Genomic DNA, 14673 nt, shown 5'->3' on the forward strand with positions numbered 1-14673 from the left:
TTTTAAGGAGGCAAAATGCTAAAAATTAGCATTTTGCCTCAATTGTTAGCGTTTTTTAACGCTTTTTTTCTGTGCACAGTCAAAAGCATGTGCAACTTATTGTACGCGTTGTTACGGACACGACAATACCAAATATGTGGGGTTTTATTTATTTATTTATTTATTTTTTTTACCTTTTTTTTAATGCTAATATGAGAAAGCATAAAGGTTTTTTTAACTTTTTTTTTTTTTTACATTTTTCTTTTTTATTCATTTTTTTTTTTTACACAATTTAAGTCCCTCTTAGGGACATACAGCACAGCACTGATGATCGCTGTGATAAGGCTACTGCCCTGCCATGCCTTATCGCTTATACAGCGATCATAGGCTATGACAACAGGCCGGGCTCTCTGCGATTATATCGCCAGAGCCCGGTGACGTCACAGAGGGAGCGCGCTCTCTCTCTGAACCCTTCCCATGCTGCGATCTACATAGATCGCGGCAGGGAAGGTGTTAACAGCGGGGGACGCATCTTTGATGCCCCCCGCTGTTGCAGCGGGAGGCCGTCTGTGACTGAGAGCCAGCTCCCGCTGTGGGATAGCGCAGGATCATAAGTGATCTTGCACTGTCCCCAGGACGTAAGTTTACGCCCTGTTGCGGGAAGTATCCTGCTGCCAGGACGTAAACTTACGCCCTGGAGCGGGAAGGGGTTAAAGGTGACTTTCAGAGAAGCTCGAAAGTTCTTCTGTATAAAGATTCTTCTTACACTTTCTTATTATCTTCCTTCCAGCATTTGTGGAAACTCATGGTGGAGGAGTCTGATTTGATAGGGCAATTAAAGGTAAGGCTGAAAACTTTCTCTTGGGCATTTTAATGAAGCCGCTGACCAATAGTTTTCTGGTGTAAAGTGGAAAATTGTTGCATATGCAACATTTGCAATTTAAAATTTTCCACCTGTCTCGCCACTTGAAAAACAGATGGGGCTTAGGTGGGCCTGGTCTCCACTGACTGAGAAACTAGCTATAATCAACAGCAAAAATTGTGTAAATTATAGTGCAGATCCAGACCCGCTCTTAATAGAAACAGATTTGAATTATGCAAGCAGTTTTAGAATGGAACCAGTGCTTTGTGGAACTTCTTTAACCCCTTAGTGACAGCCTATTTTTTTGTTTTAGGACCAAGTGATTGCCACCGTGGCATTGCAAGAACCATAACTCATTGACATAGCTGTATGAGGGCTTCTTGTGTTTTGTACCAAAAAAAAAAAGTTTACTTTTTAATGGCACCAATCTGGGGTACATATACTTCGCTGTATAACCTTTTTTTTTTTTTTTTTTTTTTTATTTAAAATTTTTTTGGGAAGGAGGTGGAAAAACCTCTCAAATTCTACCATTGTTTCTGGCTTTTGTCTTTATGGCGTTCACCAATCGGTAAAGCTAGCATACCGCATATACTGGAGTATAAGCCGACCCGAATATATACAGCAAGTTATGCTGGAGGACGCGTTTCAACTCGGCGTTACGAGTTGAAACGCGTCCTCTAGCTTTTTCTTTTTAAGTGGGATATGTAATAGCAGAGTTTATTTAATAAAGAAAAGCATATCCTTTTTAGAGAACTACCGGCTCTGTTTTCCTTTTGGAGATGCTTTATGCTATGACCCAAATATAAGCCGGGGCACCTAAGTTTACCACAAAAAAATGGGAAAACGTAGGTACCTCAAGTATAAGCCAGCACTCTCGGTGATTTTTCGGGAAAGGGCTTTAAATATGAGCCCTTCCCTAAAAATGATCCCTAGATGTTATTCAATGAATGGTTGAGCACTGCCTGTCATTGCCTGAGCCCTCAGCCAATCACACAGCCCTTTCAGCAGATGGGGATTTTAAGAGGTAAGTATAGATTTCTTTTTTTACTTTTTCAGGACTCGATTATAAGCTGGGGGGTAGGGGAGGGGGCTTTTTCAGCTGAAAGTCGGCTTATACTTGAGTATATACAGTATGCCTCTTACCTGGATCTACATAGTTACTGTGATGCCAAGTTTATATGAATATATATATATATATATATATATATATATATATATATATATATATATATATATATATATATATATATATATATATATTCTTTTTGTTTAATGTCTTTACTACTGCAAATAAAAACACCTCTTTAAAGAAAAACAATTTTTAATCTGCATTGCCGCATTTGAAGATCAATAACATTTTTACTTTTCCGGCAACTGAGCCATGTAAGGTCTTGTTTATATGCAAGAGTTGTAGTTTATATTGGTACCGGTTTCAGGTACATATGACGTTTGGGTTGCTTTCTATTGTGTTTTTTGGAAGGCGTTTAGCTTTAAAAGCATTTTTTTTTTTACAGTGTTCACCATGTGCGATAAGTAACAAAGTATTTCCATTGCCTGTGTGGGTCATTATGAACGCAGTAATACCTATTATGTGTTCCTTTCTTTCTTTTTTTAAAACTTTTTTGGTATTCTATACCTTTTAAAAGGGTTTCCGTGGGGGAAAAAATATGTATTTTTATTTTTTTTTACTTTAAACTTTTTTTTTACACTAATATTTAGTTCCTCGAGGGACTTGAAGATGCGATAGTTCAATTGCTACAATAGTACAATGCATTACTTACGCAGTGCATTCTACAAAACCTATGACAGCAGCCTACTAGACTCTGCCATAGGTGGGGTCTAATGGGTTGTGTTACATGGCATACATCGAGGCCTTTGTCAGGTTTCTGGCTGCCATGGGAACCCATTGGTACCTTTGTGATCACGCTGTGGGGTAGAGATGGCTCATAGAGCCCCGCCCCCTGTCATCTGCTTACATGCTGCTGCAGCTGTTATTGATCGTGGCATATAAGAGGTTAAACTGCCAGGATCTGATGATTTTCTGCTACTGGCTGCTCGAGCAGGAGTCTGGCTGTTAGAAGGCAACCAAGGGCCACTTTAAAAGGATGTACGTGCAAATTAAAAACCCATTAGTGAGGTCATTAAAAAGGCGTATTGGCCGTCACTAACGGGTTAAATATCATTCATTGCTAAATTCCATTTTATGACCTGTTCTTAGCAGACTTTGTTAATGGATTATAAATGGCTAACTATCTTGATAGTATGGCCACCTAGAGGCTACTGATGCTGAATAATGGCTCATGAAATAAAGTGCATGCATTTATGTTCTGCTGCCACTCTTGTGTGTTGGAGATTGAATATATGGTAGGCATTCTTACATAATAATAGTCTTTAATATGAGTAGTGTATTGAATGGTTTGCTATTTAATAAGACGCTGGGTGATGTCACCAAATCTCATTCATTCAACTTTTTTGTACTTGCCCTTTCAGATTATAAAAGATTTCTACCTGCTAGGAAGAGGTGAATTGTTTCAGGCCTTCATAGACATAGCCCAACACATGCTGAAAACACCACCTACTGCCGTCACAGAACACGGTGAGTAATGGACAGAAGACACAAGCGGCATGTAGAATATTCTATTAAATGGCACACTATACCCGGTGCCGGGGTCCTGCACACCACTTCTACAGCCCTTCTGGAAACAGTTTGGGTATGGCACTTCAGTATTGTGGCCACACTGATTGGAGTAGAACCACCAAATGACACGGGCCTCCTCAAAGCGTTGCCTATATGTCCTTTTCAGAAGGCGCTTTTGAACTGTGGTTTTAAAGGGGACCCGTCACGTTGTAAAGTCAGCAGGGTTTTAAAGTCAATAATTTATTGAGAATTTTATCATTTTATTTCCAAGCATAAACTTAAATTTCTAACCCGATTCCCGCCACCCCTCCTCTTCTCTCGTAAGCAGGTTTGACTTTAAGGCCTCATGTCCACTAGGAAATTCGGGCCCGCGCGGATTCTCCATGCAGAATCCCGAAGCAGGACCCTCCTTTCCCGCGGACATGAGGCCTGAAAAAAGATTTAACTCACCTGTCCAGACGCTGCGGGTTCCCGTCCGTCGTGGCAGGGTCTTCTTTCCCTCTGCCCGGCAGATGCGCTTGGCATGCCAGCAGCGTACCGCGTACATGCGCCATGCACTTTTTTTTTTTTTTTTTAACTCCTGCTCTCCCGCGCCGGAGAGCAGAAATTCAGCTGCGGGTGTACCACGGGACCGGACGGCTTCCATAGGCTTCTATGGAAGCCTGTGGGAGCCGCCCGCGTGGGAGACCTGCAGAAAATGGAGCATGCAGTGTTTTTTTTTTCTCCCGCACGTGAGAAAACGCAACTCCATTAAAATGCCATCCGCGGGTGCAAATTTCAATTTAATTGACCGCAGATGGCCAATGATTCCCTATGGGCAAAATTGAATGCAGATTCCACAGCGTAAATCCGCAATTCAATTTTACTAGTGGACATGAGGCCTAAAGCTCTTGACTTGTGATCTCTCAGACTCTGTTTTTAGTTGATTGATTTTTTTTTTTTTCCCTAATACTCTCGTTTGCTCATAGTGACTTTTCTCTTAGAGCTGACTGACTCTGCATGCTGTAAATCTGTCAAATGGGCAGTCCCCACCGCCTTATTGTCAGTGGGTGATGTCAGACTTGTCAGTCTGTTGTCACTATACAGTGAGTGGTGGAGAGTACCTACCTGACATCTTCACAGCATCAGGAATCTGATCTAAGCCTAACTTCACACTGGCAAGCGCGATATGGGGGTGTAAATCCCGCCCCTATATCGAGCTCTTCATCATGTGAATTCCCTGTGGATGCAGGAGTTTTCATGTCAAAAGAGCCCTGCATCACTTCAGGGAAGAAGCAATCCTCTGCCCCGGCGGAGGATCGTGGAGTTTCCCCCATTGTTTTTAATAGGAGACCTAGCATGTGGTGCTATGCTGCTGTCTGCCCCACGGAAAACAATGGGCGCTGCGATATGAGAGAACGCAGAAAGGTAGAACATGCCATGATTTGTTTCCTGCATCGCAGTGCCATCCGTGAAAACATCACTCGTGTATGACTCTATTCAAAAGAATGGGGTTCATATTTGTGTGTCTTGCAACGCACAAATCTCCCCACAATTTTCTGGCCCGTGTGAAGCCGGCCTAAGCGTTTGTATGAAGAATAGAGAAGTGGTAATGGTCAGCAGGGCCGTGGTTACAGAGCTATGCAGCTAGCCCTGCTGCCTTTACAACATGGCAGGTCCTCTAACACTCTGCACCTTTTTATATAGGTCTTTTGATGTAAAGCTAATTTTTAATTTACTCATCTAATTCACTTCTGCTTTTCCCTTATATTTTGGTGCCATACGCACATAGTTATGGCCCAGCAGTTTACACTTGGTTGCAGATCACATTGAGACCTTTAACCGAATGAATCTCATGATACAAAACCATGTATGTTGTATCCCTGTATACTGTGCCTCGGCCTTGTGGAACACAGAGCGGTGTCTATACCCAATATACTTTTTCTTTTCCCCTCTAGATGTCAATGTGGCCTTCCAACTCTCAGCACATAAAGTTTTACTTGATGATGACAACCTTCTTCCTCTGCTCAATTTAACCATTGATTACCATGGGAAGGACCAGAAAGGTATGCAGCTCCCCTAGTCTTCTTAGACTTTATTTGATGTACATTCGCTGGTGATGAAAGAAGTTGGCAGAAATGGTGGAGGCAGCAAAAGCATTGTTCACATTTTAGAAACAAGGACTGCAGACGCTGTTGGCTCAGTGTACGGTACCTGTACGTGTACAACCCAATTAGAAGTTGTGTCCTATGTCACAATATGTCCATTTCAGACAGTCATCAAAAATATTCCTATAAAGGGCCAAATATTGCTATTTGTGTTTTTGTGATTTTTATTTTTTATAGACTTATCTCAGCCACGCGAAGGTCCATCACGTGACACATCTCCAAGGGAGGCTCCTACATCCGGCTGGGCAGCTCTTGGATTGTCTTATAAGGTGCAGTGGCCATTGCACATTCTCTTCACTCCAGCTGTGTTAGAAAAGTGAGTAGAGGGTTCTGGGGTTCGGTCCAGAAGTAGACTTCAACCTTGATATTGCTTTAAGTATGAGTTAGCAATTGAAAATGACAGTTTCCCAGCATAATGTTAATATGCAGCTAATAAAATCAATTGAATAGTTATGCAGCTTTGCCCACAGCAAACTGGCAAGATTTTGTACACACTGACTGCAGGTCTGAGAGCAGTGCACGTGCAGAAGAAGAGCTGCACTTCAGCTTTGATTTAGTGATGAAATCCCCCAAAAATAAAATTAATAAAAGTATATTGGAAAATGGAGGCACACAGTTTATTAGATGAGCAGAAGTTGTCTAAAAAAATAGATACAGTACACTTTAATGCCAGTGGCACACGGTGTAAGCACATTTACGTTTTAATGGGCATTGTCTGTTTACGCACGCATCTGCGTGTTTTACTGTACTCTTTGCGCACAAATCTAGTGCATTCTTACACGCAACCATTCTCCCATTCATTGAAATGGGCAATTCATTCAATAAGTGCTATTTTGTGCAGGTAAATGGAGCATGCTGCATTTTTTTTTTTTTGCGAAGTATGCTTATGTGAACTAACCCATTGAAATCAATGGGCCTTTTTTACGGCTATTGTGTGGACAAAATGCTGCACAAATACATTCTTGTGACATGGGCCTTACTCTAAGGTCAGTTACTAAAACCCTGCATTGGAGTACCATCTTTCCTAAGAAATGGTGATCCTGTGACTTAAGTCCCCCCGAGTTATAACAAAATATATATATAATTTTACTTCTGTTGTCACAAAACTCTACAACATTCTGACTATGGCAGAAATAAGAAAGCTCAGGGTGGAGGGTAAATGTACTGTAATATGGGGAGAGCATGCACAATACCACCTCTGCTTGGTAATGGAGAGAACAAGTTTCAATTCTTCAACGTTTGTCAGTGTGGTTGACTTCTAATAGTGGGTCTTGTAGATATACTGTGTGTCCCTTAGACTTCTGTCACATAGGAGACAGCAAAACCGCCGGGAGAAAATCGCAGTGATATCGCATTTGTGTTCAGTGCGATATCACTGCGTTTTCTCATGGTGATATAGTGATTGTCTCGCTACAAAGTTACACAACTTTTTTGCGCTTTTTTTTGCTTGGATTTTTTGGGGGGTGGCTTAAAAAATAAGCCCTATCTGCATTAAAAAAAACACAGTCCACTCCGCTGCACTTCTCCTAGCAGGTCCCTGACACTTGTTTGAAGTCTTCTGTCAGCACTTCCTGGATTGGAGGTTCAAAAACCCCACCTCCAGGAAGCGGTGGCTGTGATGGGTTCTTGAGCGCCACGGCTCAGCCAATCACTGCAGCGCTCGATGAACCATTCACAGCCATTCAATGCAATGGCTATGATTTGGTTCATCAAGCACTGGCTCTGATTGGCTGAGCTGCGGCACTCCACAACCAATCACAGCCACCTGCGAGGAGAAGTGAGGCAGAGCTGACAGCGGCTGTTAGGTGACATATTGTGTTTTAATTTTTTTTTTTTTATGTAGATAGGTCTTGGTTTGGGGACAAACAGTTGAATTTTCTATTGTAAAAGTTGCATCATACTGCAAAAAAACCCCTTGTTTTCATGTGATGAAACAGAAAAAGACTGCTCCTTAGGGAAACATGGGCTACAAATCACGGCAGTATTTAGCTACCTGCGTTTGTTTTTTTTTTCTCACAATGTAGCAGCCTACAAAACATGGCTAATGTGTAGGAACTAGAGATGAGCGAGTATACTTGCTAAGGCACTACTCGCTCGAGTAATGTGCCTTAGCCGAGTATCTCCCCGCTCGTCCATAAAGATTCGGGGGTCGCCGCAGCTGACAGGTGAGTTGCGGCGGGGAGCAGAGCGGGCAGGAGAGAGGGAGAGAGATCTCCCCTCCGTTCCTCCCAGCTCTCCCCCGCAGCTCCCCACCCCGCGGCGGCACCCGAATCTTTCGGGACGAGCGGGGAGATACTCGGCTAAGGCACATTACTTGAGCGAGTAGTGCCTTAGCGAGTATACTCGCTCATCCCTAGTAGGAACCCATTGGAAAGCATGGGCTTCACATACATGCGATTTTGTCGCACCGTTGCATCTGAGAAAATTGCTTGATTTTTGTCACCCGTGTGAAACTGGCCTTAATAGTACATTGTAACCTAATTGCCACAGTTTGTAAAAACAGGAACAAAAAATTCCTCTTTAAATAGCTTAATTTAGTTCTAGAGCACGTTAAATGGATTACTGATACCTTCCCTTGCTAGGTACAATGTCGTCTTCAAGTACTTGCTGAGTGTCCGCCGTGTGCAGTCAGAGCTTCAGCACTGTTGGGCTCTACAGATGCAAAGGAAACATTTGGAATCTAATAAAACGGATGCCATTAAGTGGCGGTTCCGGAATCACATGGCGTTTCTCGTGGACAATCTTCAGTATTACTTGCAGGTGAGAAAGTGGGGAAAGTTTAAAAAAAAAAAAAAAAAAAAAAACTCCAAAGGGCGAATTTACACTTTGAGGAAATGCTTAGGTTGGAGGTACAGTGGCAGCATTTCCACAACGTGTGAACGCACCCTTAACGTTTTAGCCATATTTCTTTTTTTTTTTTGGTCCCTTTTAGTTTTACCAATTCTTTTTAAAGTTTTCTTTGTTGGCTAGTCACTGCCTCCTACAAGGCGTCTATAAACCCCTGTAAGGCATGCTTTTTATAATTTAGGTAGATGTGTTGGAATCCCAGTTCTCACAGCTCTTAGAACAGATCAATTCTACGCGGGACTTTGAGAGTATCCGCCTGGCTCACGACCACTTCCTTAGCAATCTCCTGGCCCAGTCCTTCATCTTATTAAAGCCTGTAAGTACATCATCTGATTCGACAGCTAATAACAAAGTCTTATTGTTCCCAGTATTTATTGAAAACCTCATCAATCTTGCAGGTTTTCCATTGTCTAAATGAAATCTTAGATTTGTGTCATAGCTTCTGCTCTCTAGTCAGCCAAAACCTGGGACCTCTGGATGAACGTGGCGCTGGGCAGCTGGATATCTTAGTTAAAGTAAGTGATGTAATTTAATGTTAAATGGACGCACACCTTTATAATGTATCCAGAGGTGAGGCCTGTATTTGTGGCGAACAGGATGAGGTGGCTAGGCAAAATACAAATGGAGAGAAGGCCAAGCAATGTGTATGGCGTTTCTCGGGAGTTATGGAAAAGGCTGGGATGGGTAAAGGGTCCACATGGGCGCAGAACCGTACCAATCACACATTTATGGTATATACTATGGATATGCCACAAATATGTGAGTTGTGATTGCTCACAACAGGTTTTGCCTGTCAAGCAGACACCCCAGGTGGCAGTTTGTCATGAAGTGTATGGCTGCGGCTGGCTGCACATGCGCGTTACCGCTTAATTTACTTCAGTGGGACTGTAGGAGATGGCCCATTCGGGTATCTCCAGTGCTCCTAATTAAGTGAATGGAGTGGTGGTGCACATGCGTAGCCATACACTTCAGGACAAACCATGGCCTGGGGTGTCTGCATGACATACAAGGGGTTGTCTCACAACTGGTTTTAAAATTACTGTCTTCTGTAAGTATATTCATCTTGTGTTGTAGGGATTTAGTTGCCAATCCTCCCTACTCTTCAAAATCCTTTCAAGTGTCCGAAACCATCAGATCAATCCTGACCTGGCACAGCTGCTCTTGCGATTAGATTATAATAAATATTATACACAAGCTGGAGGCACATTGGGCAGGTAAGAAAAGACTAAGCTTTATGAAAAAATTTCTTTTTTTTTTTCCCCCTCTTTAAAGTGCCACTCCAGCGGAAACAGAATTTACCATCCCTGTCCGCTCACCTCCTAGCCTGTTGCACTCTAGAGGTCTTTTCTGTGTATTGCAATTGGTTCCCTGCAGTGTAGCCCCCTGGCTGATGCACATCTTGATGGTGATTTTATTTTTTTTTTTCCTTTTTCAAATCAATCCCATGATGCATCAGCATTAGCTACAAGTTGTACAATTTCTGCCTGCTGAGGGAACAATTTATCCTATTTAGGTGAATATAGGAGGTAATGGCTACAGACCATAAGTCAGGAGGATGAGCTGTGCTCTCCTCCTATAACTGTGTGACGAGCGGTGTGCTCACTGTCAGTACATGTGACAGGAGTGTCTCTATGCTGCTCTGGGTAGTTTCTGCAGGAGGGGGGTATGTAAACAGCATAATACAGACTAAGAAACTGACTAGTTTCAGATAGCATAACACCAAGTAGATCTAAGCTGGTCACAATTGAGATCCTATAACCTTATGAGAGAAGAGAGGCTGGGAGTTTCATATAGAAAGGAATAACTAACCAAGGCAACACTAGCATATATATATATTTATTTATATTTATTTGGGGGATAGCTGAAGAATAAAAAAAAAATTCACTGGAGTGGCCCTTTAATAAATGATCCACATGTGTGTTTTAAAACAAGACAGAGGGGTGACTGCAACACATCTGATCACCTCTCAGAGGAAGGCTGCCTGTCCATGGGGGTTTTTTGCATTGGGTTACCCATGGCATTAATCAGGCCTTGCTATGGAAAGCGCAGCCCCCCCCCCCCCTGTCCACGAGTGGAGAATCATAGCGATTCTCTGCTCGCGGGTGGCAAATCGCAGCATGCTGCGAATTGCTGCGATTCTCCGCACTGAGCCTATCTGTCAGATAGGCTCACCGCAGAGATCCGTCAGCTGGCTCCTGCTCCCATCGCCCATGGACAGGCAGCCAAAGTCAGCTCTAGGGTTAACTTGGGTTTTAATGTAGCGTAAATAGAAGATTCCAGAATTTTGAGTCTCATTAAAGAGGCGTTCCTACTCTAAAGATCATGCCTTTATAGTACTGTTCAACAGAAAGATTTCCCCCAAGTCCTACTATTGTTTTGAAGAGTTGATACTTTATTAGGTCTTGCTGTAGTTCCTGTTACAGGTCTCTCCCTATACACCAATACAGACCCGTCAGTCTGGCCTGGCCGAGCTGGAAATAACATGTCGGCATGCTTTCTTTTATGGCATATTGCCTGTACTTCTCTTTGTGAGACTCCTCTTCATTACATGTTATGAATTATGAAATGTAATTCCTAACAGAGGATCTGTGTGTTTCAAAGGTCCTAACCTATGCACAACTTCATACAGCAAAATGTCAACCCTGACCTATACTGGCCAATGAAAGGGTTTTTGGCCTCTGTCTCTGTCTATTATACCGACAGACATTGCAAATGGGGTCACTGAAATAGTCTGAAGATTTGTATACACTGGTTGAGTCAAGGTGTGATGGGAATTTAAATTGGTGTATGTACAATATTAACGCATTGATATATATACATGATTATAAATTTTACACATGTAGATTTATTAAAATGTGTGGTTTTATTAAGGATGGTGGCAGGAGGCATTGTGTGTGGCCTTGTCACGGTCAACACTTACATGGTAAAACCAAACAGGCCGTATAAGTGTATGAAGCTCTACTGTAGTACAACATTTAGTGGTTATGACTGAAACCATCACCAATGTGTTAATATGGCTTGTGAACATTTAGTTTACACATGTAGAATCCTAACCATACCTTCTATAGTATGTAAATTAAATAACATTTCCTTCTTGCAGTTTTTGATTATGAACGCAATATGGATCCATTTGTGATTAATCATCAAGAAACATCTGAAGTTCAAGGTGGTGATGGAAACCTCAGAAACGCTCATGGGACGGCTGACCGAAGGCCTCTTCTAACATAACTGTTATTGTATAGTCATATAATAAATTATGGTGTGTTTCTACCTCCCTTGTCAGATCAAAGGGTTTTGCAGAATTCCAGATTGGTGGGGCTGTCCACACCAATCTGTAGAACAGAAAGTTACACAAGGTCTTTGCTAAACATTGTTTAGCGCCTGTTCCTGCATTGGAAAGCTGAGCCTGACTTGACACCACCTAGTAGAGACTGTTCAACAGCTATCTTTAGATAACCCAACATCTCAGAGGAGAGACTGCATAAAGCAAGCACTAGGAAATGCCACCGCTATGGCATCTCGCTGATTTACGCTGGCATGAAATTTGCGCGAGACTTGTGCGTTGCAAGATGCACAAATATGAACCCCATTCTCTTGAACTTGTTCATTCACATTAGCGATGTTTTCCTGCATGGCACTGGGAACATACAGCAGCTTGTCCTATTTAGCTGTGAGATCTCCCATTGCTTTTAATCGGCTGGTGGCAACAGTGCTGGCCCCATTAAAAGCAATGGAGGAACTCTGCGATCCTCTGCAAAGGCTGTGACAGCCACAGCGGGGATTCCCTCAATCCCTGAAGGAATGCAAGGCTGTTTTCACATGAAAACCCCTTGCATCCACGGGGCTTTCACATGGTGGCAAGTGTAATATTGGACCGTGAATCACGTGCTTGCCATTGTGAAGGCGCTGTAAAGGTGGTTTTTAAAATACTAATTGATACAAAGGTTACAATTAAAGGTGACTTCAATATCTGCTTTTCATGGCAGAGATGGGAAAACCCAGTCCTGTGTTTCAGAGTACCTATTGGAAATGGTTGAGTGCTGCAGTCCAACGCTGGTTTTGTAGCGCCTGTTCACTTAAGTGACGGCTATAAAAATGGTGTTGGGCTGAAGCGTGCTGATTTTTTTTTATTTTTTAAAAAATTTTTAGGCTCTGGCTTAGTGGCTGGTTACCATCTCTGCTATGGAAAACAAAGATGGGAATATCCCTTTAATTTTATCTTAACTTTTTTAGTTTTTTTAAAATGTTGGAATTTTATAACTTTATAATGTAAACAGCAACCGAAAACTGTGTTTACATGGCAATCTAGTAAAAAGGTTGGATAACGTTTGGATTTTATGACTGCATGACACGGATTTCATTTAATCTAACACAACACTTTGCCATTATTTCAGACCAAATTTTCCTCATTCTAAGATTGCAAGAGTGCTGTCTGCGTGTCATGGCAACCTGGAGGTTCCCAGCGCTGCCATGACTGCTTGCCTATTAAGATCTGCCGGTGGCATGACTTAAGATGCCTGCTAAAATACAATGTAATGCAATACCATAATATTATATTATAGAAGCGATCCAGCAATTCCAAGATAAAGTCCCCATAAGAACTAAACAAGAAAAAAAAGTTTTAAAAAAATTCAGACACTTTATTTATTGCAATAAAAAGCTTTAAAAAACCCTTTCCAAGCTCTTGAATAAAAAAAAGTATTGCTTTATCTGTAGAGGTTCGATTTATTAAAATGTCACATTAATTTCACATGGTGAACGCCATCAGGAAAAAAAAAAGTCAGAACTGCGTTTTTTTGGTCACCTTATCTCCAAGAAAAACTGAATACAAAGCGATCAAAAGGTTGTATGCATTCCAAAATAGTAGCGATAAAATGAGGTCGCCCTGCAGAAATCAAGCCCATAGGGCTGTTGACAGAAAAATACAGTAGTCATAGGGGTCAAAAGATGGTGACAAAGCACTTTTATATATTTAATGAGTGCGACAAACTGTATAAATTTGGTATTGCTATAACCTTACTGAGCCACAGGATAAAGATCACGATGCAGTAAAAATGACATGTTGATGCCATAAAAACAAACATCTCCCCCAAATGGTGTCATTACATTTTTTTTCCCTTTTTGTTCCATTTTTCCTTACTCTGAAAATTTAAGTTTTTCAATACATAATTTGGTACTGTTGAAAAATACAACCGATCCTGCAAAAAAACAGCTTCACTAGAAAAACTTTTCACTGGAGCAGTCTGAGTTTTATCAGAGTTTATGCCCTTCACGGTATAGACTTTACTAAAATTGAGGGCTGAAACACACAAACCTGTAAACAGACGATATAGAGCGAGCCTGGACAATCCTCTAGTGAAGAGTGGAAATATACATCCGTGTGGATACAGGTTCCCTAGACGAACAAACACTACACAGAAATTAGTCGGACTCAGAGGCCGGGGTCATCGTGCAGCAATAGGGTAACCTAATCACTGTCAGCAGCCCTGACAAGGAGTTCAAGAGGTTCAGTGAGTGCTTAAATGATGTACTCCATTGACTGCCAGGTTTCTGTCGGAGTGCAAACAATAACAATGCCTCTTATGAACCTAGAACCAAAGAGAGCCACACGCACTCAGTGAGAGATAACTGTACTGAGTAGTTGACTTATATTGAATTTGGTTCATATAGTACAAAGATATGATAAATTATTCAGATCAGCAGCTATTAATTTGCCTAGGATTCTCTGCGCCTAGTTTTTTCCCACTCATCTATTTTTCAAGCACTATCTAACTGCAATATCATACAAGTCCTGCCTAGAATCTATCTGAAACTCAAAGCGGTCGTACCGCTAAATACAATGCTGTGATCTAGCATGTGGCGCTGATGGTGGACCACATGCTTGTTACATGGCCTTTCTGCAACTCGCTCCCTTTTAAGCAAGAGGCAGTAAGCTTCAATACCAGGCCCTGCTGCTACGTAATATATAGTATTAGGCTTGGTATACAATGGAGAGGCTATAGTCCCTTCAAGCAGCTGAGTAGTGGGGGGTCTGACTCATCACCAAACTTGATAGGTCATATGTATACACTGCTCTTTCACATCTGCCATTGTCGAATATAGAAGGTCCCTGCAGGCCACCCGGTTGGACCTGGAGCACTGTCTTGTTGCTGTGGAAACCAAGCACATAGTGGATCCCTCCCTGGAAGCTTACCTGGACC

General features: G+C 42.0%; 1 protein-coding gene across 1 annotated transcript in view; it reads left to right on the plus strand.

The window, feature by feature from the left end:
- Nucleotides 1-11744, plus strand: part of TUBGCP4 (tubulin gamma complex component 4) — a 31840-nt gene extending 20096 nt beyond the window's left edge. The window contains exons 10-18 of the mRNA XM_066592694.1: nt 770-820; nt 3332-3437; nt 5417-5524; nt 5804-5942; nt 8209-8386; nt 8655-8789; nt 8872-8988; nt 9548-9687; nt 11574-11744. Coding sequence (XP_066448791.1) covers nt 770-820; nt 3332-3437; nt 5417-5524; nt 5804-5942; nt 8209-8386; nt 8655-8789; nt 8872-8988; nt 9548-9687; nt 11574-11580 — 981 coding nt within the window. The 3' untranslated portion in view covers nt 11581-11744. The remainder of the gene's footprint in view (nt 1-769; nt 821-3331; nt 3438-5416; nt 5525-5803; nt 5943-8208; nt 8387-8654; nt 8790-8871; nt 8989-9547; nt 9688-11573) is intronic.
- Nucleotides 11745-14673: the final 2929 nt, after the last annotated feature.

The sequence above is a fragment of the Eleutherodactylus coqui genome, chromosome 2 (assembly GCF_035609145.1).
Source record: "Eleutherodactylus coqui strain aEleCoq1 chromosome 2, aEleCoq1.hap1, whole genome shotgun sequence".
NCBI classification, from domain to species: Eukaryota; Metazoa; Chordata; class Amphibia; order Anura; family Eleutherodactylidae; genus Eleutherodactylus; species Eleutherodactylus coqui.